Consider the following 23982-nt stretch of genomic DNA (forward strand, 5'->3'; position numbering starts at 1 on the left):
GACTGGGTTGGAAAAGGTCCCTGAAAGGAGGAAGGGAGAGTAAGTTTCAATAGCCTGAAGATACCTTCAATCTTAGTACTGTGTTCTCTATGCTGCAGCCTTAGTTATGATCTGATAGTGACTAATTCCATATATGTTGTGCTGGCCATTTTTTTGACAACAAGATACAAAATGGAGTCCTTGTGTTAGAGAAAACCTCATTTGAAGAATTGCCCCCATCAGATTGGACTGGACACATCAGGTCTATTGGACATTTTCTTGATTGACACTGATATTTAAGGTCCCAGTCCCGATGGGTGGTACCATCCCTGGGCAGGTATCCCTGAGTTGTAAGATAAAGCAAATGATCCAGATGTGGGGTCAAGCCAGTAAACAGCATTCTCCCATTGTTTCTGCCTCTGCTCCTGCCTGAGTTTCTGCTCAGATGTCCCTCAGTGATAGACTGTGATCAGAGTGTATAAGTCAAAAGCAAATAAACAAAAGAACAACTTCTTTTCTCCCCAAATGCTTTTCATCATTGTGTTCATCACAGCAATAAAAAGCAAACCAAGACAGGTATCTACTAGCTCTTATCTAAACCCCTAATTATGGAAAAATAAAACTTGAGTAAATTAAGGGAAAATAATATAAAATCTACATAAGTCCTTTAGCCAGTATTAGCAATTATCAAAACACAAAAAACTGTGTTTCATCTAGTCTGACTGGTGTATTCTGTATGAAATACAAGATGTCTTCTTCATCTTTGCACACTTCCTTCAAAGTGTGCCTTCACATGACTGAGTACTTAATCAACCTGTGCCTGGTTTTTCAAACTGAAAAATAATTAAAAATAAAGAATAATTAAAATCAGTGCTTAATCAGTGACAAATCTCTAGTGGTCACATAAATCTTTGTTTTATTTTTGTTGTCAAAAGTCAAGCTATTGTATTTGGTTGAAATAATTTTTTATTTGCCTAGATTTACTTTTCTTCTGCCTTTTTTATTATTTGGAGATCATTTTAGAATAATATAAAACTTCTTTGCCCTTAAAGTCCACATTAACATCATTTTCTTCAATACAATATTTCAGAGTCTTCAAGTCATCATTTTATATTTTGAAAGCAATCTGACTGTAGAATGGAGATTTCCACTTGCTCTCAATTAAACCCTTTGTTATGGAAACATTAAAACTTAAGTAAAGTACAGGAAAATAATATACAAATCTTTATGTGTCATTTAGCCATTGTTATTGTGTTTCTTTTAATATGACTGGAGTATTCTATATGAAATACAGGATTAGAGACTTCCCTTGGAGAAGTCCTGAGGCAGTGACTTCCACAGGAGAAGGTACAAGAGAGCGACTGAGGATGGAGCAGGTCCAATCCCAAACATCTGTGGGAACAGGCCTGAGCCAGCAACCTCTGCCAGAGTAGGCCAGAATCAGTAATCTCAGTTGGAGTAGGCCCAAGGCAGCAACCTCCACAGGAGCAGGCTTGAGCCAGTGACCTCTGCCAGAGAAGGCCTAAGGCTGCTCCCACAGGCCCAAGAAATCAACAAAATACACAAACCTTTATCCAAACTACCTAAAAGAGAGAGAGGATATCCAAATTAATAACATCAGAAATGAAAAAGGGGGCATAACAAGAGATATGGAGGAAATCCAGAGAATCATTAGGTCATATTAGAAAAGATTGGAAAACTTAAAGGAAATGGGCACTTTTCTGAATAAATATCACTTACCAAAATTAATTAAACAGCCTAAACTGCTAAAGAAATAGAAACAATCATCAAAAGTCTCCCAACGAAAAAAGACCAAGACCACATGGTTTCAGTGCAGAATTCTACAAGATTTTCAAAGACGAACCAATACCAATACTCTTTAAATTGTTCCACAAAGTAGAAATAGAAGGAATATTGCCAAACTCTTTTTATGAGGCTAGAATTACCCCAATACCAAAATCACACAAAGATATTACTAAGAAAGAGTAAGGAAGTCTGGACCGTGGGTTGTTCCACCCACTGGGACAGTGTGCCTGTTCTAATGAGAGCTCATCAAATTCAGCTGGAATGGGACTGAATGAGCTTCCATTCAAACCGAACTCTCTGAATGTGGCTGAAAATGGGGGCTGACTGAGAAGCCATTGATAAAGGCACCGGGACTTGTTTCTACTGCATATACAGGCTTTTTAGGTCCCTCATCTATTTGAATGCAAAGCTATCTAGGCCTGGATATGGAGGGGAGCGCCTTGGACTTCCTACAGGCCAGGGTTCCATGCCCTCTCTTAAGGAGGGAAGGGGAGGGAGGAGGGTGAATGGGGGAGCCAGAGGGGAATGGGAGGAGGAGAGGAAGTGTAAATTTTTGAATGGAAAACTAAATAAAAAAAACAAAAAGGAAAGAGAATTACAGACCAATCTCGCTCATAAACATTGATGCAAAAATACTTAAAAAATACTGACAAACCAACTCCAAAAAGACATTAGAAAAATCATCGTCCATAATCAAGTCAGCTTCATTGCAGAGATGGAGGGATAGTTCAATATATGGAAATCTGTCAATGTAATCCACCATATAAACAAGCTGAAAAAAAAGAAACCCCACAAGAACATCTCATTAGATGCTGAAAAAGCCTTCAAGAAAATACAACATCTCTTCATGATAAAGGTCTTGGAGAGAGCAGGGATACAAGGAACATACTTAAACATAATAAAGGCAATATACAACAAACCAACAATCAACATCAAACTAAATGCAGAGAAACTCAAAGTGATTCCTCTGAAGTCATGAACAAGACAAGGTTGTCCACTCTCTCCACATCTATTCAATTTAGTTCTTGAAGTGCTAGCTAGAGCAATAAGACAACAAAAAGAGATCAAAGGAACACAAATAAAAAAAGAAGTAAAATTCTCACTATTTACTGATGGTGTGAATAGGAAAGCGACCCCAAAAATTCTACCAAGGGACTTCTCCAACTCAGAAACACCTTCAGTAATGTAGCAGGATACAAGATTAACTCAAAAAAAAAAATCAGTAGCCCTCCTTTACGCAGATGATAAACGGGCTGAGAAAGAAATCAGAGAAACATTATCCTTTACAATAGCCACAAATAACATAAAGTATCTTGGAATAACTCTAACCAAACAAGTGGAAGACCTGTATGACAAGAACTTTAAATCTTTGAAGAAAGAAATTGAAGAAGACACCAGAAAATAGAAAGATTTCCCATGCTCTTGGGTAGGTATAACTGGGTATCAACATGTAGAAGAATGAAAATAGGTCCATATCTAATCACCATGCACAAAACTCAAGTTCTAATGGATTAAATACCTCAACATAAAACCAACCACACTGAACCTCATAGAAAAAAAAGTGGGAAGTACATTTGAACACATTGGCACAGGAGGTCATTTCCTAAATATAACCCCAGTAGCACAGACACTGAGAGAAACAATAATAAATAGGACTTCCTGAAATTAAGAAGCTTCCATAAAGCAAAAGACATAGTCAACAAGACAAAACGGCAGCCTACAAAGTGGAAAAAGATGATCTTCACCAACCCCACATTAGATAGAAGTTTGATCTCTATACAAAGAACTCAAGAAATTGGTCACCAAAAGAACAAATAATTCAACAAAAAAATGAAATACAGACCTAAATAGAGAACTCTCAACAGAGGAATTTAAAATGGCTGAGAGGCACTTAAGGAAATAAATGCTCAACATCCTTAGTCATCAGAGAAATGCAAATCAAAGCAACTCTGAGATTCCATCTTAGACCTATAAGAAAAGTCAAGATCAAAAACACTGATGACAACTTATGCTGGAAAGCATGTGGGGTAAAGGGAACACTTCTACATTGTTGGAGGGAGTGCAAACTGGTACAGTCCCTTTGGATATCAGTTTGGCGATTTCTCAGAAAATTAGGAAATAACTTTCTTCAAGACCCCGTAATACCACTTTTTGGCATATATACAAAAGATGCTCAATCATGCCACAAGGTCATGTGCTCAACTATGTTCATAGTAGCAATGTTTGTCATTGCTGGAACCTGGAAACAACCTAAATGCCTTTCAATCAAAGAATGGATAAGGAAAACGTGGTACATTTACACAATGGAGTACTACACAGCAGAAAAAAATAACGACATCTTAAAATTTGCAGGCAAATGGATGTATCTAGAAAACATCATATTGAGTGAGGTAACCCAGACTCAGAAAGATAAATATCATATGTACTCACCCATAGGTGGCTTTTTGATATAAAGCAAAGAAAAACCAGCCTACAATTTTCACAATCCCAGACAAACTAGACAACAAAGAGGACTCTACAAGACACATACATGGATCTAAACTACATGGATAATAGGAAAAGATAGGATCTTCTGATAAAATTGGAAGTATGGGGATGATGGGAGAGGGTATAAGGGGAAGGGAGGGAAGCAGAGAATAATATATAGCTCAATAAAAACAATTTTAAAAAGCAAGAAATCCAGTGATTTTTCTCCATCTGTGCACACTTCCCTCAGTGCATGCCTCAAATTATTGGGAACTTAACAGACATCTAGTTTCTTAGTTGTAAGTAGTAATGAATGCTAATTGACATCAGTGTTTAATTTATGATAAATGCCTCTAAAGATCTCACATATCTTTCTGTTTTATTTTTATTTTCAAAAGATGTCAGTAAGTCAAGCTATTGTATTTGGTTGAAATAATTCTTAATTTGCCTAGATTCACATTTCTTCTGTCTTTTTCTTTACTTGGAACTTGCTTCATGAGGAATATAAATTTGCAATGATATAGAACTTCTTTACCCTTAAAGTCCATGTTAAAATCCATTTCTTCAACACATTGTTTCAGTATCTTCAAGTCATCATTTAGTTTTACTGTTTCCTTCTAAAACTTTTATTTTATGGAAGCAATCTAACTATGCACTGAAGATGTAGGCCAATTGGTAGAGAGCTTTCCCAGCACGAATAAGGCTTTGGGTTCAATCCCTAGCACATCATTAAATGCAGCTGCTTGTGGATCCCTGTAATTCGGGAACTGAGGAAGTTGAGGTAAGAGGGTCAGTACTTCTAGGTCATCCTTGGTACATAGTGAGTTAGAGGCTACGCTGTGCTACTTGAGTCCATGTCTTGAAAGAACAAAAATCAAACTCAGACAGCTCAGGCCTCAGGACCTGAGTTGGATTATTGGTTATTTAATTAAATCAGATCAACTCAGATCTCATATTTCTGCTCTTTATTCTCCACAAACCTGCTGCAAGACCTCCCATGGTAGCACATTGGACCTCACCATTGGTTAAGGAGACAGCAAATCCTGACTGTGTCCTGGAGCCTCCTTTTCTGTTTCAACAATATCAGATCAGTTCTCAGACTTAATTTCTATTTCCAAATCCAATCCCAACTAATCATTCCATCTCCATTATCTTCTTCATGACCTCCTCAGTTGCAGCTTTGATTATGTCATCCACATTACTATATTTCCTGTTACTGTAACAACATGGATGATCAAACAGCCAGAGTTTTCCTATTGGCACTGAAATCATGTCATGTTAAGTCAATTCTAAAAGGGACTACAAGCGTCCCCATTTCCCTCAGCGAAAGTTCATTAAGGTATACAGTATGCATGCTACATACAACATACCTTTGAAATTTATTGTTACTCCTCTGGGGCCACTACTGTCTGAATCCCAGCCACCCTGTTATCTCTGGCTGTCTTCTACTCTCGGGACTTTGTACTTAGTGGCTGCTACCTCGCCATGTTGCTCTTCCCCAGTTATTAACTGGAGAATAACATGGCTATTAACTGTATTACCTTTCTCTAGGTTCTGCTTCAATTAGGCAGAATTGTGATTTATATTCACATTGGGATGTAAACATGTAGCTGCTGCCATCATCGGCCATCCTCTCATTATGCTTCTGCCTCTCCACAGCACTTGCTACATGTGATGTCTAGGTTTGTTTGCTGTTACTCTCTCACAATACAATAAACCTCAGGCAGCAGAATGTGCTTTTATTCCCCTCCTCACTTCTTTATTACCAACACACTGGTATATGGTTAATCATCAGAGAATGAGTGAGGAATATGAGAAAATATTTGATGTTTCTTGTGAACATTTGTGTCTTTTGGGCAGTTCTAAGTGGGATATTCAAGTTCTAATACATTCATAAAGAGTGAGTGCCAAGTGTCTGGGGAGACCACAAAAATACTCTAATACAATACAGAGATCTCCTTAGACTCATACTGTGCCCTTGGCCCTGCACAAGCACATACAGACTTGCACAGGCAGCTCCTGTCTAATCTACAGAACAAATAGGTTCACCTGGGCAGGAACCAGAGCTGCAGAACTGGCTGTGGATACAGGCCAGGAAAGGGTAGGCAAAGAGAATGTCCCAAAAGGGAAGCTAGAGAAGCTAAAGATAGTTAAACACAATGGCCTGATTTACTGTTGAAGCAGAAAGTCATCACAGTGCACAGACAGAATGTCCCTGGAAGCACATAAGCTGTTCTCACCTTTTCAGTTCCCCCTTCTAATTCTTCCAGCTCTAGGTCCTGGATCTGTGATGCAGACTCCAGTGTGACAGTTGTCTGTAAGGTCTTTCCACAGAATATGAACACAGGAAACAAGAAGGCTGTGACACAGCAGGCATGAGAAAAGGAAACCTGCCTACATGACAGCTGTCACCGCACCCTGACACAGCTCATGTTCTCTCAGATGGAGAGAAGATCTTAGCACTCCTGCTTTACAATAAAGAAAACCACAGTGAAGAAGATTCTTCAGGCACAGATTTCCACAGCCAGCTACAGCAGAAGCAGTGTGCAGAGAGACCTCTTCTCCACAGGCCAAAGGCCTCAGGGTATAAGGGATTAAGTAGTTGACACTGAACCTGAAATCAAGACAAGACTGAGATACAACCTCATGCACACTGCAGAGATATCCATTACCTGAAGCATCCATTAATAGTCATTTTACAGAGCTACAGTACTGAAATCAGCCTGGTATTGGCATAAAAACAGACAGGAGAACCAATGGAACTGAATTGAAGACCTGGATATTAATCCACACACCTTTGAAAACCTGATTTTTGACAAGTAAAAAATATCAAATGGAAAAAAGAAAGGCATATTTAACAAATGGTGCTTGCATAACTGAATTTCAACATGTAGAAGAATGAAAATAGATCCATATCTAATCACCATGCACCAAACTCAAGTCCTAATGGATCAAAGACCTTAACATAAAGCCAGCCACACTGAACCTTATAGAAGAGAAAGTGTTGAGGGGGAAGGGAGAGGCAGGAAGGGGAGTAGAGAAAAAATGTATAGCTCAATAAAATAAAACAAAATAAAAAACCAAAAAATTCCAATCATTTTAGGAGAGGAATAAGAGACAAGCCAAAACAATTGGACACATTTATCAAAACAACATCCATATTATTTCTTCTATGTCTTCCTCATTGAATTATTGGGCAAGACCATCACAAACCAGTCCTGCCCACATTCCATAAAAGCACCCTAGCTTCCAAGTTGAGGAACATCGCTTTCAGGGCAAGTCCTAAATGTCTTGTTACCTACATCTATTCAGAGAAAAGAGATGGTGAGGGTTAGAAGTTAGAACTGAATGCTATTATCCACTTACCAGAAAATTCTGTGTCTTCTGGATTCACACTGTACTTCGGCTAGAGGAACCACTCCGCTGTGCTCCAGGCTCTTGGCTTGAAACACACCGTTGCTTCCTCTGTGGAAAGCAGTAGGTGCAAGGCAGTTGGGTATCATTTATATACCCCTCTGACATCTGCCCCTCTTCTCCAGGTGTGTGTTGACCAATCATAGAAGCATATGGATGAGGCTCCTTTTCAGAATCACCTGCATTTACAAGAAGTGGAAAGTGAAAATCAAACTATAGAATGGAAGACATCTATTAACCTTTGCTTTCTTGAAAGAGATAGTTGGACAATCCTAAAATAATATATGTGGAATGTGGGGCTTGGAAACTGAAGGTGAACTTGGAGCAGCAGCTTACTAGCTACTCTGGAACACAACCCCTGAAAGACAATTTTACTGATTCCTGACTTCACAAATGTAGCTTGAAATAAAGTCACACACACATCATCTGTGGACTGTTCAGATGCCAATCAGTGTTAGTTTCATCCAAGATACAACTTATCTCCCCCTTCTGACTATAACTTTATTTCCTCACAAGATTCATATTTCCTGAATTCTTGTTATTCCCAACCCCCATGTCCCACTGGGATTTATTATGAGTTTGGTTTGACAGGTCTTGCACTTGGTCTTATTACCGTTGTGAGTTCCTTTGTGGAGTTGTCCTGCTGTGTCCAGAAGACATTGTTTTCTTGTGGTCATCCACACCACCTTTCGCTCTTAAGCCCTTTCACCGCATCTTCTGCAATCATTCCTGTGCCTTTGAGGTAGAAATATTCATGCTACATGAAAGGCAAGACATTCCTCAGTGTCTTATTCTCTGCATCATGGCCACTGTGGTTATCTGTATTGTTTATCATCTACTGAAAATAGGAGCATCCATTGTAAGAGTTGAGTGATGCCTTAATCTATGGGTATAATGATAAACCATTAGGAAGTGGGTTAATACTATATCCATTTAACAGTAAAATAATAGTAATTCTCACCTAGGGTCTATGATTTGTTCAGCCTTAAGTTCTTGGTCAGATAGGGGTTTTATCTTGTGGAGAAGTTATTAAATTTGATCAGGAAACAGTTGCTTTCTTCCATAACAATTTTGCCACTTGTATATTATGGTGTCAGTAATTGTAGATAACATAGTAGCTCACAGCTGGGTGATGTGTGATGTCTTTCTGTATAATATGTAGCTTTTATTGGTTGATAAATAAAGTTGCTTTGGTCAGTGATTTGGTAGAGTAAAGCCAGGTGGGAAATCTGAAAAGAGATAGAGCGAGAGAGAGTGTAGGTAGAGTCAAAGAGACACCATGTAGCTGCTTAAGGAGAAAGATATCAGAACATTATCAGTAAGTCACAGCCTTGTGGTGATACATAGATAAATAGAAATAAGTTAATTTAAGATGTAAGAGCTAGTTAGGAATATGCCTGAGCTATTGGCCAAAGAGTGTTGTAATTGATATAGTTTCTGTATGATTACTTGGGTCTGGGCAGTCGGGAAACTAAAGTACAGTCTCTGCTTACAGCTTGGTATGATTAATGACTCCCTTTCACCTCTGGTAGTATATTACAGCACTATGAAAGATAACCAGTAGGAATAGAGCTTCTGGGTCAGCATCAGCCTGATTTTGACATGTTCTATAACACAAGTACAAGGTATCTTCACTAATTGGAAGTTTTAAGTTCTGGAAATTAACCAATGACCTGCAATGATCAGGGACCACACTGGCCCACAACTCTAATTCCTGGGACCAGCTTCTTTATTTATTGCCCATTGGTGTCTAGCAAGGGCACTGTTGTCCAATTTGAAGGCAACTCCATCTTAACTCCTTTCACACACACACACACACACACACACACACACACACACACACGTGTGTGTGTGTGTGTGTGTGTGTGTGTGTATTTGTGTGTGTAGATTTATTTTAGGAAGCCTCTATAGTAGTAGGCTTTCATATAACTTTTTCAAATACTTCAGTGTTATTTTTCCCTCCCACTCTTCCTATTCACATTTTCATTACTAATTCGTCAGTTTGTTGGATATCTAGACTGTTTCCTTTTTCTGGCTATTGTTAATAGAGAAGCGATGAACATGGATGAGCAAGTATCTCTGTAGAAGTACAGAGTCCTTTGGGAGTATTCCCAGGAGTGGTACAGCTTGATCATGAGGTAAATTTATTATCACTTTTTTGGGAACTTCCATACAAATTAACTTAGTGGCTGAGCAAGTTTGCACACCCGTTAGCAGTGACTGAGTGTTTCCCTTTCCCCACAGGCACAACAGCATTTGTTGCCCTTTGTATTTTTGTTTTTAGCTACTCTGACTGGGGTAAAAATCTCAAAATAAAATTCTTTTTTTTTTTTGCTGCCCAAGTTTGACTTTTATTTATTTTATTTTTTATTTATTTATTAAAGATTTCTGTCTCTTCCCCGCCACCGCCTCCCATTTCCCTCCCTCTCCGCCAATCAAGTCCCCCCCTCCCTCCTCAGCCTGAAGAGCAATCAGGGTTCCTGACCTGTGGGAAGTCCAATGAACCCCCACCTCCACCCAGTTCTAGTAAGATGAGCGCCCAAACTGCCTAGGCTCCTACAAAGCCAGTACGTGCAGTAGGATCAGAAACCCATTGCCATTGTTCTTGAGTTCTCAGTAGTCCTCATTGTCCGCTATGTTCAGAGAGTCCCGTTTTATCCCAGGCTTTTTCAGACCCAGGCCAGCTGGCCTTGGTGAGTTCCCAATAGAACATCCCCTTTGTCTCAGTGTGTGGGTGCACCCCTTGCGGTCCTGAGTTCCTTGCTCGTGCTCTCTCTCCTTCTGCTCCTGATTTGGACCTTGAGATTTATGTCTGGTGCTCCATTGTGGATCTCTGTCTCTGTCTCCTTTCATTGCCTGATGAAGGTTAATATTCAGGAGGATGACTATATGTTTGTCTTTGGATTCACCTTCTTATTTAGCTTCTCTAGGATCGCGAATTATAAGCTCAATGTCCTTTGTTTATGGCTAGAAACCAAATATGAGTGAGTACATCCCATGTTCCTCTTTTTGGGTCTGGCTTACCTCACTCAGGATAGTGTTTTATATTTCCATCCATTTGCATGCAAAATTCAAGACGCCCTTGTTTTTTACTGCTGAGTAGTACTCTAATATGTATATATTCCATACTTTCTTCATCCATTCTTCCATTGAAGGGCATCTAGGTTGTTTCCAGGTTCTGGCTATTACAAACAATGCTGCCATGAACATCGTAGAGCATATACTTTTGTTGTATGACAAGGCCTCTCTTGGGTATATTCCCAAGAGTGGTATTGCTGGGTCCAGGGGTAAGTTGATCCCGAATTTCCTGAGAAACCGCCACACTGCTTTCCAAAGTGGTTGCACAAGTTTGCATTCCCACCAGCAATGGATGAGTGTACCCCTTTCTCCACAACCTCTCCAGCAAAAGGCTATCCTTGGTGTTTTTTATTTTAGCCATTCTGACAGGTGTAAGATGGTATCTTAAAGTTGTCTTGATTTGCATTTCCCTGATCGCTAAGGAAGTTGAGTATGACCTTAAGTGTCTTTTGGCCATTTGAACTTCTTCTGTTGAGAATTCTCTGTTCAGCTCATAGCCCCATTTTATAATTGGGTTGATTAGCCTTTTATGGTCTAGTTTCTTGAGATCTTTATATATTTTGGAGATCAGACCTTTGTCAGTTGCGGGGTTGGTGAAGATCTTCTCCCAGTTAGTGGCTTGCCTTTTTGTCTTAGTGACAGTGTCCTTTGCTTTAAAGAAGCTTCTCAGTCTCAGGAGGTCCCATTTATTCAATGAGGCCCTTAATGTCTGTGCTGCTGGGGTTATACGTAGGAAGTGGTCTCCTGTGCCCATGTGTTGTAGAGTACTTCCCACTTTCTCTTCTATCAGGCTCAGTGTGTTCGGACTGATATTGAGGTCTTTAATCCATTTGGACTTGAGTTTTGTGCATGGTGATAGATATGGATCTATTTTCATTGTTCCACAGATTGACATCCAGTTTTGCCAGCACAATTTGTTGAAGATGCTCTCTTTTTTCCATTGTATACTTTTAGCTCCTTTATCAAAAATCAGGTGTTCATAGGTTTGTGGGTTAGAGTCAGGGTCTTCTATTCGATTCCATGAGATATGTTTCTTAAATATAGTTAAAGATAGTTAGATTTTGTTTTGTAATCCAGTCAGCAATTCTTCATTCTTTAACTGGTGAGTTGGAGGTCACTTGCATTTAAGATAACCATTGCCAAATTCTGTAATTTTGGTTCTTTTTCTGGTTGATTATATCTCCTTTCCCATCCCCCATTGTTTGTTGGTTCACTGTGCTGGACAGGATGCAGTCTTTCTCATTTCTTCTCCCCTGTTCATTATCCTCTCATGGATTGCTTTCTTTCTTACGCTTTCATGACTGAGACTGTCCTTTTCTTCCTCTATATATAGCATTCATTTAGGTATGTTCTGGAGTATTAGATTAGTAGTCATAACTGTTTGAATTTGTGCTTGTCTTAAACTGTTTCTACTTTTCTGTCAATTTTAAAAGATAGCTTTGTGGATATAGTGATATTAATGGGTAATTATTCATATTTAGGGCTTGAAATTTACCACCCCACATTTTCCTGTCATTTAGGGTTGTTGTTTAGATATTTGATGTTATTTTGATGCGTTTTCTTTTGTGAGTTGATGCTTTTCTTTACAGCTTTTTTTTAAAAAATTTATTCATTAAAGATTTCTGTCTCTTCCCCGCCACTGCCTCCCATTTCCCTCCCCCTCCCTCAATTAAGCCCCACACCCCAGCCCGAAGAGCAATCAGGGTTCCTGACCTGTGGGAAGTCCAAGGAACCCCCACCTCCACCCAGTTCTAGTAAGGTGAGCGCCCAAACTGCCTAGGCTCCTACAAAGCCAGTACGTGCAGTAGGATCAGAAACCCATTGCCATTGTTCTTGAGTTCTCAGTAGTCCTCATTGTCCGCTATGTTCAGAGAGTCCCGTTTTATCCCAGGCTTTTTCAGACCCAGGCCAGCTGGCCTTGGTGAGTTCCCAATAGAACATCCCCTTTGTCTCAGTGTGTGGGTGCACCCCTTGCGGTCCTGAGTTCCTTGCTCGTGCTCTCTCTCCTTCTGCTCCTGATTTGGACCTTGAGATTTACGTCCAGTGCTCCAATGTGGGTCTCTGTCTCTGTCTCCTTTCATCGCCTGATGAAGGTTAATATTCAGGAGGATGCCTATATGTTTTTCTTTGGGTTCTCCTTATTTAGCTTCTCTAGGATCGCGAATTATAAGCTCAATGTCCTTTGTTTATGGCTAGAAACCAAATATGAGTGAGTACATCCCATGTTCCTCTTTTTGGGTCTGGCTTACCTCACTCAGGATAGTGTTTTATATTTCCATCCATTTGCATGCAAAATTCAAGAAGCCCTTGTTTTTTACTGCTGAGTAGTACTCTAATATGTATATATTCCATACTTTCTTCATCCATTCTTCCATTGAAGGGCATCTAGGTTGTTTCCAGGTTCTGGCTATTACAAACAATGCTGCCATGAACATCGTAGAGCATATACTTTTGTTGTATGACAAGGCCTCTCTTGGGTATATTCCCAAGAGTGGTATTGCTGGGTCCAGGGGTAAGTTGATCCCGAATTTCCTGAGAAACCGCCACACTGCTTTCCAAAGTGGTTGCACAAGTTTGCATTCCCACCAGCAATGGATGAGTGTACCCCTTTCTCCACAACCTCTCCAGCAAAAGGCTATCCTTGGTGTTTTTTATTTTAGCCATTCTGACAGGTGTAAGATGGTATCTTAAAGTTGTCTTGATTTGCATTTCCCTGATCGCTAAGGAAGTTGAGTATGACCTTAAGTGTCTTTTGGCCATTTGAACTTCTTCTGTTGAGAATTCTCTGTTCAGCTCATAGCCCCATTTTATAATTGGGTTGATTAGCCTTTTATGGTCTAGTTTCTTGAGATCTTTATATATTTTGGAGATCAGACCTTTGTCAGTTGCGGGGTTGGTGAAGATCTTCTCCCAGTTAGTGGCTTGCCTTTTTGTCTTAGTGACAGTGTCCTTTGCTTTAAAGAAGCTTCTCAGTCTCAGGAGGTCCCATTTATTCAATGAGGCCCTTAATGTCTGTGCTGCTTGGGTTATACGTAGGAAGTGGTCTCCTGTGCCCATGTGTTGTAGAGTACTTCCCACTTTCTCTTCTATCAGGCTCAGTGTGTTCGGACTGATATTGAGGTCTTTAATCCATTTGGACTTGAGTTTTGTGCATGGTGATAGATATGGATCTATTTTCATTGTTCCACAGATTGACATCCAGTTTTGCCAGCACAATTTGTTGAAGATGCTCTCTTTTTTCCATTGTATACTTTTAGCTCCTTTATCGAAAATCAGGTGTTCATAGGTTTGTGGGTTAAAGTCAGGGTCTTCTATTCGATTCCATTGGTCGAATTCTCTGTTTTTATGCCAATACCAACGTGCTTTCAATACTGTAGCTCTGTAGTAGAGTTTGAAGTCAGGGATGGTAATGCCTCCAGATGATCCTTTGTTGTATAAGATTGTTTTGGCTATCCTGGGTTTTTTGTTTTTCCATATAAAGTTGATTATCATCTTTTCCAGATCTGTGAAGAATTTTGATGGGATTTTAGTGGGGATTGCATTGAATCTATAGATTGCTTTTGGTAGAATTGCCATTTTTACTATGTTGATCCTCCCAATCCAATAGCAAGGGAGGTCCTTCCATTTTCTGGTGTCTTCTTCAATTTCTTTCTTCAAAGACTTAAAGTTCTTGTCAAATAGATCTTTCACTTCCTTGGTCAGTGTTACCCCAAGATATTTTATGCTATTTTTGGCTATCGTGAAAGGTGATGCTTCTCTAATTTCCCTCTCTGTTTCCTTATTTTTAGTGTATAGGAAGGCCACTGATTTTTTGGAGTTGATCTTGTATCCTGCCACATTACTAAAGGTGTTTATAAGCTGTAAGAGTTCTTTGGTCGAGTTTTTGGGGTTGCTTATGTATACTATCATATCATCTGCAAATAACGAGAGCTTAACTTCTTCTTTTCCAATACGAATCCCCTTGATCCCCTTATGTTGTCTTATTGCTATTGCTAGAACTTCAAGCACTATATTGAAGAGGTATGGAGAGAGTGGACATCCTTGTCGTGTTCCTGATTTTAGTGTGATGGCTTTGAGTTTTTCTCCGTTTAATTTAATGTTAGCTGTTGGCTTGCTGTAAATAGCTTTTATTATATTTAGGTATGACTCTTGTATCTGTAATGTCTCCAAGACTTTTATCATAAAGGGGTGTTGAATTTTGTCAAATGCTTTTTCAGCATCTAATGAAATGATCATATGTTTTTTTCTTTCAGTTTATTTATATGGTGGATTATGTTGATAGATTTTCGTATGTTGAACCAGCCCTGCATCTCTGGGATGAAGCCTACTTGATCATGATGGATAATTTTTCTAATGTGTTCTTGGATTCGGTTTGCCAGTATTTTATTGAGAATTTTTGCATTGATATTCATGAGTGAGATAGGCCTGTAATTCTCTTTCTTGGTTGTTCTTTGTGTGATTTTGGTATCAGGGTAACTGTAGCTTCATAAAAGGAATTTGGCAATGACTCTTCTGTTTCTATATTGTGAAATACATTAAGGACTATAGGTATTAGCTCTTCTTGGAAGTTCTGATAGAATTCTGCATTGAAACCATCTGGTCCTGGGCTTTTTGGGGAAGGGAGATTTTTGATAACGGTTTCTAGTTCTTCGCGACTAACAGGTGTATTTAGATCGTTCACCTGGTCCTGGTTTAGCTTTGGTATATGGTACTTATCTAAAAAAATGTCCATTTCTTTTCCATTTTCTAGTTTTGTGGCATACAGGCTTTTGTAGTAAGATCTAATGAGTCTCTGAATTTCCTCTGTGTCTGTGGTTATGTCCCCCTTTTCATTTCTGATCTTATTTATTTGCGTGTTCTCTCTCTGTTGTATAATTAGTTTGGATAGGGGTTTGTCAATCTTGTTGATTTTCTCCAAGAACCAGCTTTTTGTTTCATTGATTCTTTGGACTGTTTTCTGTGTTTCTATTTTGTTGATTTCTGCCCTCAGTTTGATTATTTCCAATCTTCTACTCCTCCTGGGCGCGTCTGCTTCTTTTTTTTCCTAAAGCTTTCAGTTGTGCCGTTAAGTCTCCGATGTATGCATTCTCTGTTTTCTTTAAGTGGGCACTTAGTGCTATGAACTTTCCTCTTAGTACTGCTTTCGCAGTGTCCCATAGGTTTGAGTATGTTGTCCCTTTATTCTCATTAAATTCAAGGAAGACTTTAATTTCTTTCTTGATTTCTTCCTTGACCCAGGTGTGGTTCAGTAGTTGACTGTTCAGTTTCCATGAGTTTGTCGGTTTTTTGGGGGTATCGTGGTTGTTGCCTTCCAACTTTAATCCGTGGTGATCTGATAAGACACAGGTGGACACTGATATTTTTTTGTATCTGTGGAGGTTGTATCTGTGGTGTCCTCAGAATCTGAGATTCTTTCTTCTAGCTCTTGTATTCTATTGATTATGCTTGTTTCTGTAGGCTCTGCTCGTTGACCTAGATTTTCCATATCCAGCTGGTCCTCAGTTTGTGTTTTCTTCCTTGCTTCCACTTCAGTTTTCAATTCTTGAACTGTTTCCATTACCTGTTTGATCGTTCTTTCTTGGTTTCCCAGGGTATTATGTACGTATTTACTCATTTCTTCAAACTTTTTGTTATACTTCTCATCCATTTCTATAAGGGCATTTTTCACATGTTGTTTAAGGGACTCTATTGCTTTCATAAAGTCCATTTTTTCCACTTCTTCTGTGTTAGGGTGTTGAAGACCTTCTGTTGTAAGATCATTGGCTTCTGGTGTTTTCATGCTGTTTTTTGGATTATTGGGTGAATTCTTGCTTTGGTGCCTGCCCATCTCCTCCTATCAATGCTATCTAATGGGTCTTTTAAAACTGGTTCAGGTTTCCCTGCTGGCCAGGGGCTCCTCTTACAAAATACCCTCGCTCTGTTTCCTGGTTCCTGCTGGGGGGCCAAGGTCCCTCTCACCCCTCAGAAGGGTCTTCAGGAATAGGGCCTGGCTCCTCCTTTGCCAGGGACCTTGCCAAACAAAGGCCTACCTCTTTGATTTAATTGTAGTGGGGCGATCTGCTCTCAGTGTTGCTTGCGGACCCTGCAGCCAGCATCTGCTGCCACGATGGTTCCTGCGGCCTGTGGCCTGCGTCCTCTGCTGCTGCTCGGGTCCCAGCTGGTCCCCACCGCCTGCGGGGGGCGTCCTTTGTCCGCCTCCGCGACCGGGTTCCGTCCCTCTTTACAGCTTTTGATATAGTTTATTTGTATGTACTTTTATTTTTTGTATGTATGGTTCCATTACAAGTATTTCTCCACTTCAAGGGGAGGAACCAAGCAATGTTCCCTTCTGTTAATCCCCCTGGATGAGAATAAGACCACTATCACACTTTTGAGCCACATTTGAAGCAAGCCTGATTTTTTTTTTTTTTGAGAACAGAAAGCCTGTTTTTATTGTGGTGCATCTGAAAGCTGGCCAGATTGCCTCCCTGGTCCACTTAAAGAAAACAACTCTGAGTTTAATTCTTAGTGCCTTCTTAAAGGATAAAATCAGGAGTACTTGCAAAGATAATGGAACAGTGAGAAAGTACAGAAAAATATTTAAAAACCAAATGAAAACAACAACAATAAAACCCAGCATTCACCATGGTGTTGCCATGTGATCAGGAAGGGTTAGGATGATGAGGGAGGGTTAGGGTAATGAGGGAGGATTAGGATGATCAGGGAGGGTTGGCGTGATTAGGGAAGGTCGGGAGGGTTGGACTTGTCAGGGAGGGTTAGAGAAGGTTAGGGTAGTCAGGGAGGGTTGAGATGACCAGGCAGGGCCAAGGAGGGTTAGGGTGATCAAGGAGGTTTATGGTGATCAGGGAGGGTCAAGGAGGGTTAGCGTGATTAGTGAGGGTCTCGGAGAGTTTGAGTGTTCCCACAAACAAGTCAAGGTCATGGCAGGGCAGATTTCAGAAACAGATAGAAACTTATCCTAAAAATACAATGTAGTGGCTCCTGCCTTTCAAATGAAGTCAAACAGGTACCTTATTCACCCCTTGACCTATGTTTCTCTGTCAAATCTTCAATTTGGGACTGTCTTAAAAAATGTCATAGAATGGCAATGATTCTAGAATTGTTTATCTGATGGGTTATCGAGCTAGTAACACACTGGAGTCACAGGTCCTGATTATGAAAATCAGAAATAATATTAGAGAGCCAAAGAAGGGGGAGAAACCATTTTAGCCATATTGGTCAGACAAAAATTGTCTATTTCTTTACATAGATCATCAATTTGGCTGTCAATAATATGGGAAAAATCAGAGATACTAAACAGCACATTCTAGTAAATTGCTGACAACCACGATTATGTTTAAGTAATAGTCTATAATATATTTTGTAGTTCTAAATTATCTCATTTCTTTATTAATTTTAATTAACATTTCTGTTGCAATAGTAGCAGTTTTTGAATTTGGTAGGCTATTTTAAAATTTCTTTTTGTAGTTCAACAACATGTCCTGGGAAAGGTAACAGAAAGGCTGTGGTAGCAGTAACTATAGTGGAATCTAATAGATGGAAAGATTTTTCCTTACATTTGATAATTTTTCTGATAATTTTCATTATCAGACTCCTTTAAAGAATATTTGATTATGTTGAAGTCTGTGTTACTGTTTTGGGATTGGTCAGTTAGATTAGTCTATCCCAAGTATCCTCCATCTGTCTGGCGAAAGACTATTTATTCCCCTTCTTTTGCCACAACAATGGGTCCTGGTGGATAAAAGGAATGTTTTTCATGACAAGACAGTGCTAGGGTGTTTCCCATGATAAGGGTGCCTTTATTTTCCATGTCAAGATGCATTTAGGTTCTGTTTTTATAGGTTTAAAATAAAGCAATAAAACTGCTAGCCATGGGACAGTCATGATACAGATTCAAACAGCAAGAACACAATGTTTAGTTATATTTAGAAAGTTTGGTGTTTAATGGTTGTTTTTCGGTCACTTTCTATCTCTAGAGGTTGGGCTCCTCTTCTGTGCATTACCAGAGTATCTTCCTGAGGTGTATGTGATGAATCCAGATAGAAACACCAGCAACCTTAACAGACATAGGCATCAAGAGAATTACAGTGCAAGGTTCTTTCCATTTAGGTTCAATCCAGTCACTTTTGAAGCACCAGCAGGATCTCCAGGCTGGAATGGGTGGTCAGGCGGTTGGTACCTGATTGGTTGAGGAGCCTGGAACGAAAGGAAAATCTTATTCAAAGTTAATTGCAGTCCTTTTAAGGACTCAGAGATTGCAGTGGGGCAATCTGATAATAGTCCAACACGTATTTGAGTGAATCATGGGAGGCGATTGCCCATAGACTATTTTGTTAGGTAAACTTTGTTTCTCACATAAAGAGCAAACTAGAACACTTAGCAACTCTATCTTTTCAAAGTCCATCTTTACCAACCCTATCTTTTCAAAATCCATCTTTACCCACCCTATCTTTTCAAAGTTCATCTTTACCCACCCTATCTTTTCAAAATCAATCTTTACCCACCTTATCTTTTCAAAGTCCATCTTTATCCACCCTATCTTTTCAAAATCCATCTTTACCCACCTTATCTTTTCAAAGTCCAGCTTTACCTACCCTATTTTTTCAGAATCCATCTTTATCCACCCTATCATTTCAAAGTTCATTTAACACTTAATCCTTATTTCTATCTGCTCCACTGTCCTCCTTCTCCTAATCTTTTTGACTACAGTCCCAATAGACTTGAGAGTATCCTTCATTTACTCTCTAATGGTTTCTGAAGTGTAAGGACTACTGTTATAATTATCTAAGTGACAATTGCATAGTGGTAATTTCAAACAGCTGTAGTTGCTCTCCCAGTTAATATACTTCTTGGGAAATAATGTAGAGCTTACATGAGGCATCCACACCTCCTGTCCGAGGAATTATTTTCTGAAGAACACACTCAAAAATATCACATCTATGTCCCACCTGGACACTGCCAATACTTCATCAGAATGAGCATATATAGTGAAAATGAAGTCAAGTAAAGAAGTGACACCACATACATAACTCCCAATGTAGTGACAAAAGAAATAAGATCTAAGACTTGTGACTTCTTCACAGTGTTATCATTTCCACAACAATGGCATTTAGTGAAAGTGATTTGGATAAATCCCAGACAGAGAACTCAAAAAAATTATTACAAATATGTTCAAAGACCCAACCAGCTAAATGAGATAAGGAAAGCAATGAGTGATATGAAAGAGGAATTTAACATAGGAACAGAAGTAATTGAAGAAAAAACAACCTAAATGCTTGAAATGAAAACACACACACACACACACACACACACACACACACGCAAACAAATAGAAAACAAACAAAAACTAGAAAGTCAAATAATTCTGTGAAAAGTCTCAGCTTAGAAAAGACCAAGGTGAGGAAAAAAAATCCTGAACTTAAAGACTGTGTACAGAAACTGGAACAATCCAAGGTCAGTGATAAGATAATAAGGTACCAGTGGGCATTCCAAGTTATGTGGGGCAGTCCCCAAAGGTAAAATCTATGGGTTAAAGACATAGGAAGAAAAGAGTAATTTTGTTCTAAATCCCTAGAAAACACTTTTAAATGAATCATAACAGGAATTTCCCCAGAGTTAAAAAAGAGATGCCAGTCAGGTACAGGAGTCATTTAGAGCTCCAAACAGACAAGGCCAGAAAAAGCCTCTTTCATCATAAGTAACACAGCAAGTACACAGAGTAAAGGAAGAGTATTGAAAGTGGCAAGAAACATCAAATTTCTGAAATATTAAGAAACATCTCATATAGGCAGGGTCATCAGAATAACAGAGATTACTCAACTGACACCTAGGCTTAGAAAGATGTCCTTCAAGGTTTAAATAGGAACAATTGTCAATACCAGAATACTCTGAGCTAACAGAGATAACTCTTACAACTGAGAGAGAAATAAGAACTTTCTATGATGAAAACAGACAAAATAAAAATTTATGAGGAGCTCTTCGTCATCTTTCCTCCGGCCGGGCGGCAACTCCCATCATGAAGGTCGAGCTGTGCAGTTTCAGCAGGTACAAGATCTACCCTGGACACGGGCGGCGCTACGCCAGGACCGATGGGAAGGTTTTCCAGTTTCTTAATGCAAAATGCGAGTCCGCATTCCTGTCCAAAAGGAATCCCCGGCAGATAAACTGGACTGTCCTGTACAGAAGGAAACACAAAAAAGGACAGTCGGAGGAAATTCAAAAGAAAAGAACCCGCCGCGCAGTCAAATTCCAGCGGGCCATCACTGGTGCATCCCTTGCTGATATAATGGCCAAGAGGAATCAGAAACCAGAAGTTAGGAAAGCCCAGCGAGAGCAGGCCATCAGGGCTGCCAAGGAAGCAAAAAAGGCTAAGCAGGCATCCAAGAAGACCGCAATGGCTGCTGCCAAGGCCCCCACAAAAGCAGCACCTAAACAAAAGATTGTGAAGCCTGTGAAGGTCTCTGCTCCCCGAGTTGGAGGAAAACGCTAACTTGGTAGATCAGAGTTCTGAATAAAGTCCATTTCAAACTCTATAAAAAAAAAAAGAATTTATGAGGACTAAACCATCTCTACAGAAGATACTTGAAGAAATTCTATGGACTGAAAAAATATCAATTCCAGCATGAGGCAGGCTAGATGCAAAAACAGGCTATACTAGAATAAAGCTAAGCAAGAGAGGAATAGCAAGCAAACCCCAAACATAAAACTGAAACCTCAACAAAATGGCAGGAATCAATACATAACTTTCAACAGGAACTCAATATTAATGCTCTGTTTCCCAATCAAAGGACCAATAGTTTAGATCAGAAAGTATGTTGTTGCCTCCAAGAATCACCTCACCACAAAAGCCAGGCATTGACTTAGGGTGAAGGAATGTAAAAAGGTGCTCAAGTCAATGAATTTAGAAGCAAGCAATTGTTGTTGTTCTAATATCTGACAAAAGGGGCGGCACACAAAACTAGTGAGGAAATATAATTATGGTCATTTCCTACTGGCTAAGGGATCAATCAGTTCAGAGGACATAACTCTTCTAAACATACATGAAATGAATACAGAGGTACATTCATATACTAGTTTGGGCTGGTCAGTTTGGCACAACCTTGATATACCTGGGAAGAGAAAATATCAGTTGAGAAATTTACCTCTATCAGATTGTCCTGTGGGAGTGTCTGTAGAACATTTTCTTAATTGTTCAATAGGAAAATTTAAAAGAACTAAATAAATTCCTACATCAATATGACTTACCAAAATTAAGCCAACAGGAGATAAACAATTGTGGCACAAATTAAAAAAAAACAGAGACAGATATTGGGGTTCAATCTGAAGATCAGAAATGCAAAGCTGTCAGCCACTGGTTCTTTCCTCTACCTCAGAGCAAAAATGTGTGAGAACCTGTCTCCATGAATCCTCAGATAGAGAATAAGCTTGAGACCTGTATCCTCCCATATTATATTACTCTCTAGAGCTGGGATTAAAGGAGCATACCACCACTGCCTGTTTTTTATGGCTAACTAGTATGGCTGCTGAGATTAAAGGTGTATGCAACCACTGCCTGACCTGAATGACTGACTAGTGTTGCTGCTTTGCACTGACCTTCAGGCAAGTTTTACTTATTAAAACACAGAAGGTTATAACTAATGTAAGAAAAACTATACACAATAAGTACAATAACCATATGCAATATATACAGGCAATAAAAGCATCAACAAAATCTAGCCCATTTGCATTTTAAAAATTCATAGAAAATACTACATTATATATCGTATGAGCCCAAAGTCTTGTATATGGTTCTATCATAACTTGCTTTCTGCATCTGGTAAACAAGAAAACTACAACTATCTAGTCATCAATTCCATCAGAGGCCCAAGAAAGAAATATTGAGTAAGCAGAAAGTGCAAGCAAGTAACTTCCAAAAAAAAAATGTAAAAAATGACCAAAATAGATGACTGTATGGACAGTCTCCCAAAGTTCCTCTGCAATGTTGGAGCATCCATCTTTGGCCTGCAGACCTAGCATTTTGACAGACTTTTCTGTAACACAGGATATTCTAAAGGGCTGTGCTGCTTTGTCTTGACAATGTTTGTCAGTTACTCTCTACCCTCTTTTGTGTCCTACTTGTCCCATTAGGACAGCACACTGTCAGCAGCCAAGGCAAGGCTTGCTATCATAAACAGTTGGCAATAATAATTTCCAAGGACAAGAAATTTGCATTATATTGTTAAGTTAGTCGTATAGGTTCAATATCTTGAACAAGAGTAGAAATGTATAAACGGTATGTTCTAACAAAATTAATCTCAAATATGTATCAATACACAAAATTTGTTTACAATATAAAAAAATCCAATCCAATGTAAAACTTTTAAAATGAACGGTTGCTTTAAAAAAGTAGATTCAATAATCTTTTTATCTTTTCATAACTATATCCTCCCTTTTTTCTTTCCAGAGTAGATTTACTATCTACTCTTTTATCTTATTATATCTATATCCCCCTTTTTTCTTTTCAAAACAAGAACTCTGAGTTTAATCTTCTTTGACCAACTTTCCTCCTGGATGTAACCAATAACAACTTGCAACCAACCCCCATAAACAATGACAAATATCCATAATCCATTGAACAACAAAAACCACCCACTCCACCTCTTGGGAATGTGACTATGTTATTCTTAAATTTATCTCCTCCTGTCTGGGGTCATGGCATCTTTAGGGGATGCTTAAAAGAAAAATTTTGGCTAATTGTCAAGTCCTGGGAGAGGTAGCTGTATCATTTTTTGTCTAGTCTCTGCATAATGGGAAAGTGTAGGGCTTGTCTCAAATCCTGGCTAGAGCAGTTTGTTAGGCTGGATCATTTCAGTTAGCCACAAATTGTTCAGCTAGCTCAGAAATTGTGCTGAGCAATTTGTAGTCCAAAGCCAATCTTTAGGTGGTGGTTTCAGCTGAATGATAGTATCATAGTCCTGGAGGAGTCATCGTTGTGGGGCCCCATTTTTCTTTTGCAGACTTCAAAGTCACTGTTAGGTGTGCTTATGGTTCACTAAAGAAAACTGTTGTAGTGGGAAGGCTGCTTGTTAGTCCTGGCTGCCCAGAACTGAAATAATCACACATAAACCATATTAATTAAATCACTGCCTGGCCCATTAGCTCTAGCTTTTTATTGGCTAGCTCTTACATATTAATTTAACCCATTTCTATTAACTGTATATCGCCATATGACTGTGGCTTACAGGGTAAAGTTCCCAGGAT

The 23982-nt window shown here is 39.2% G+C and overlaps 1 protein-coding gene across 1 annotated transcript; it reads left to right on the plus strand.

Moving 5' to 3' along the window:
* The first annotated feature begins 20758 nt into the window (after positions 1–20758).
* On the plus strand, positions 20759–21275 carry LOC121440678 (60S ribosomal protein L24-like). The gene has a single exon (XM_041641475.1). It carries the CDS (start codon positions 20759–20761, stop codon positions 21230–21232), a length of 474 nt encoding a protein of 157 aa, XP_041497409.1. The 3' UTR covers positions 21233–21275.
* Positions 21276–23982: the final 2707 nt, after the last annotated feature.

Source organism: Microtus oregoni, unplaced genomic scaffold (genome assembly GCF_018167655.1).
Source record: "Microtus oregoni isolate MIOR12 unplaced genomic scaffold, Mior012 000069F_ref0000032, whole genome shotgun sequence".
Classification (NCBI taxonomy): domain Eukaryota; kingdom Metazoa; phylum Chordata; class Mammalia; order Rodentia; family Cricetidae; genus Microtus; species Microtus oregoni.

Excerpts from the sequence above, each read along its gene's own strand:
- LOC121440678 (XM_041641475.1), top strand. The coding sequence starts at position 20,759 with ATGAAGGTCGAGCTGTGCAGTTTCAGCAGGTACAAGATCTACCCTGGA.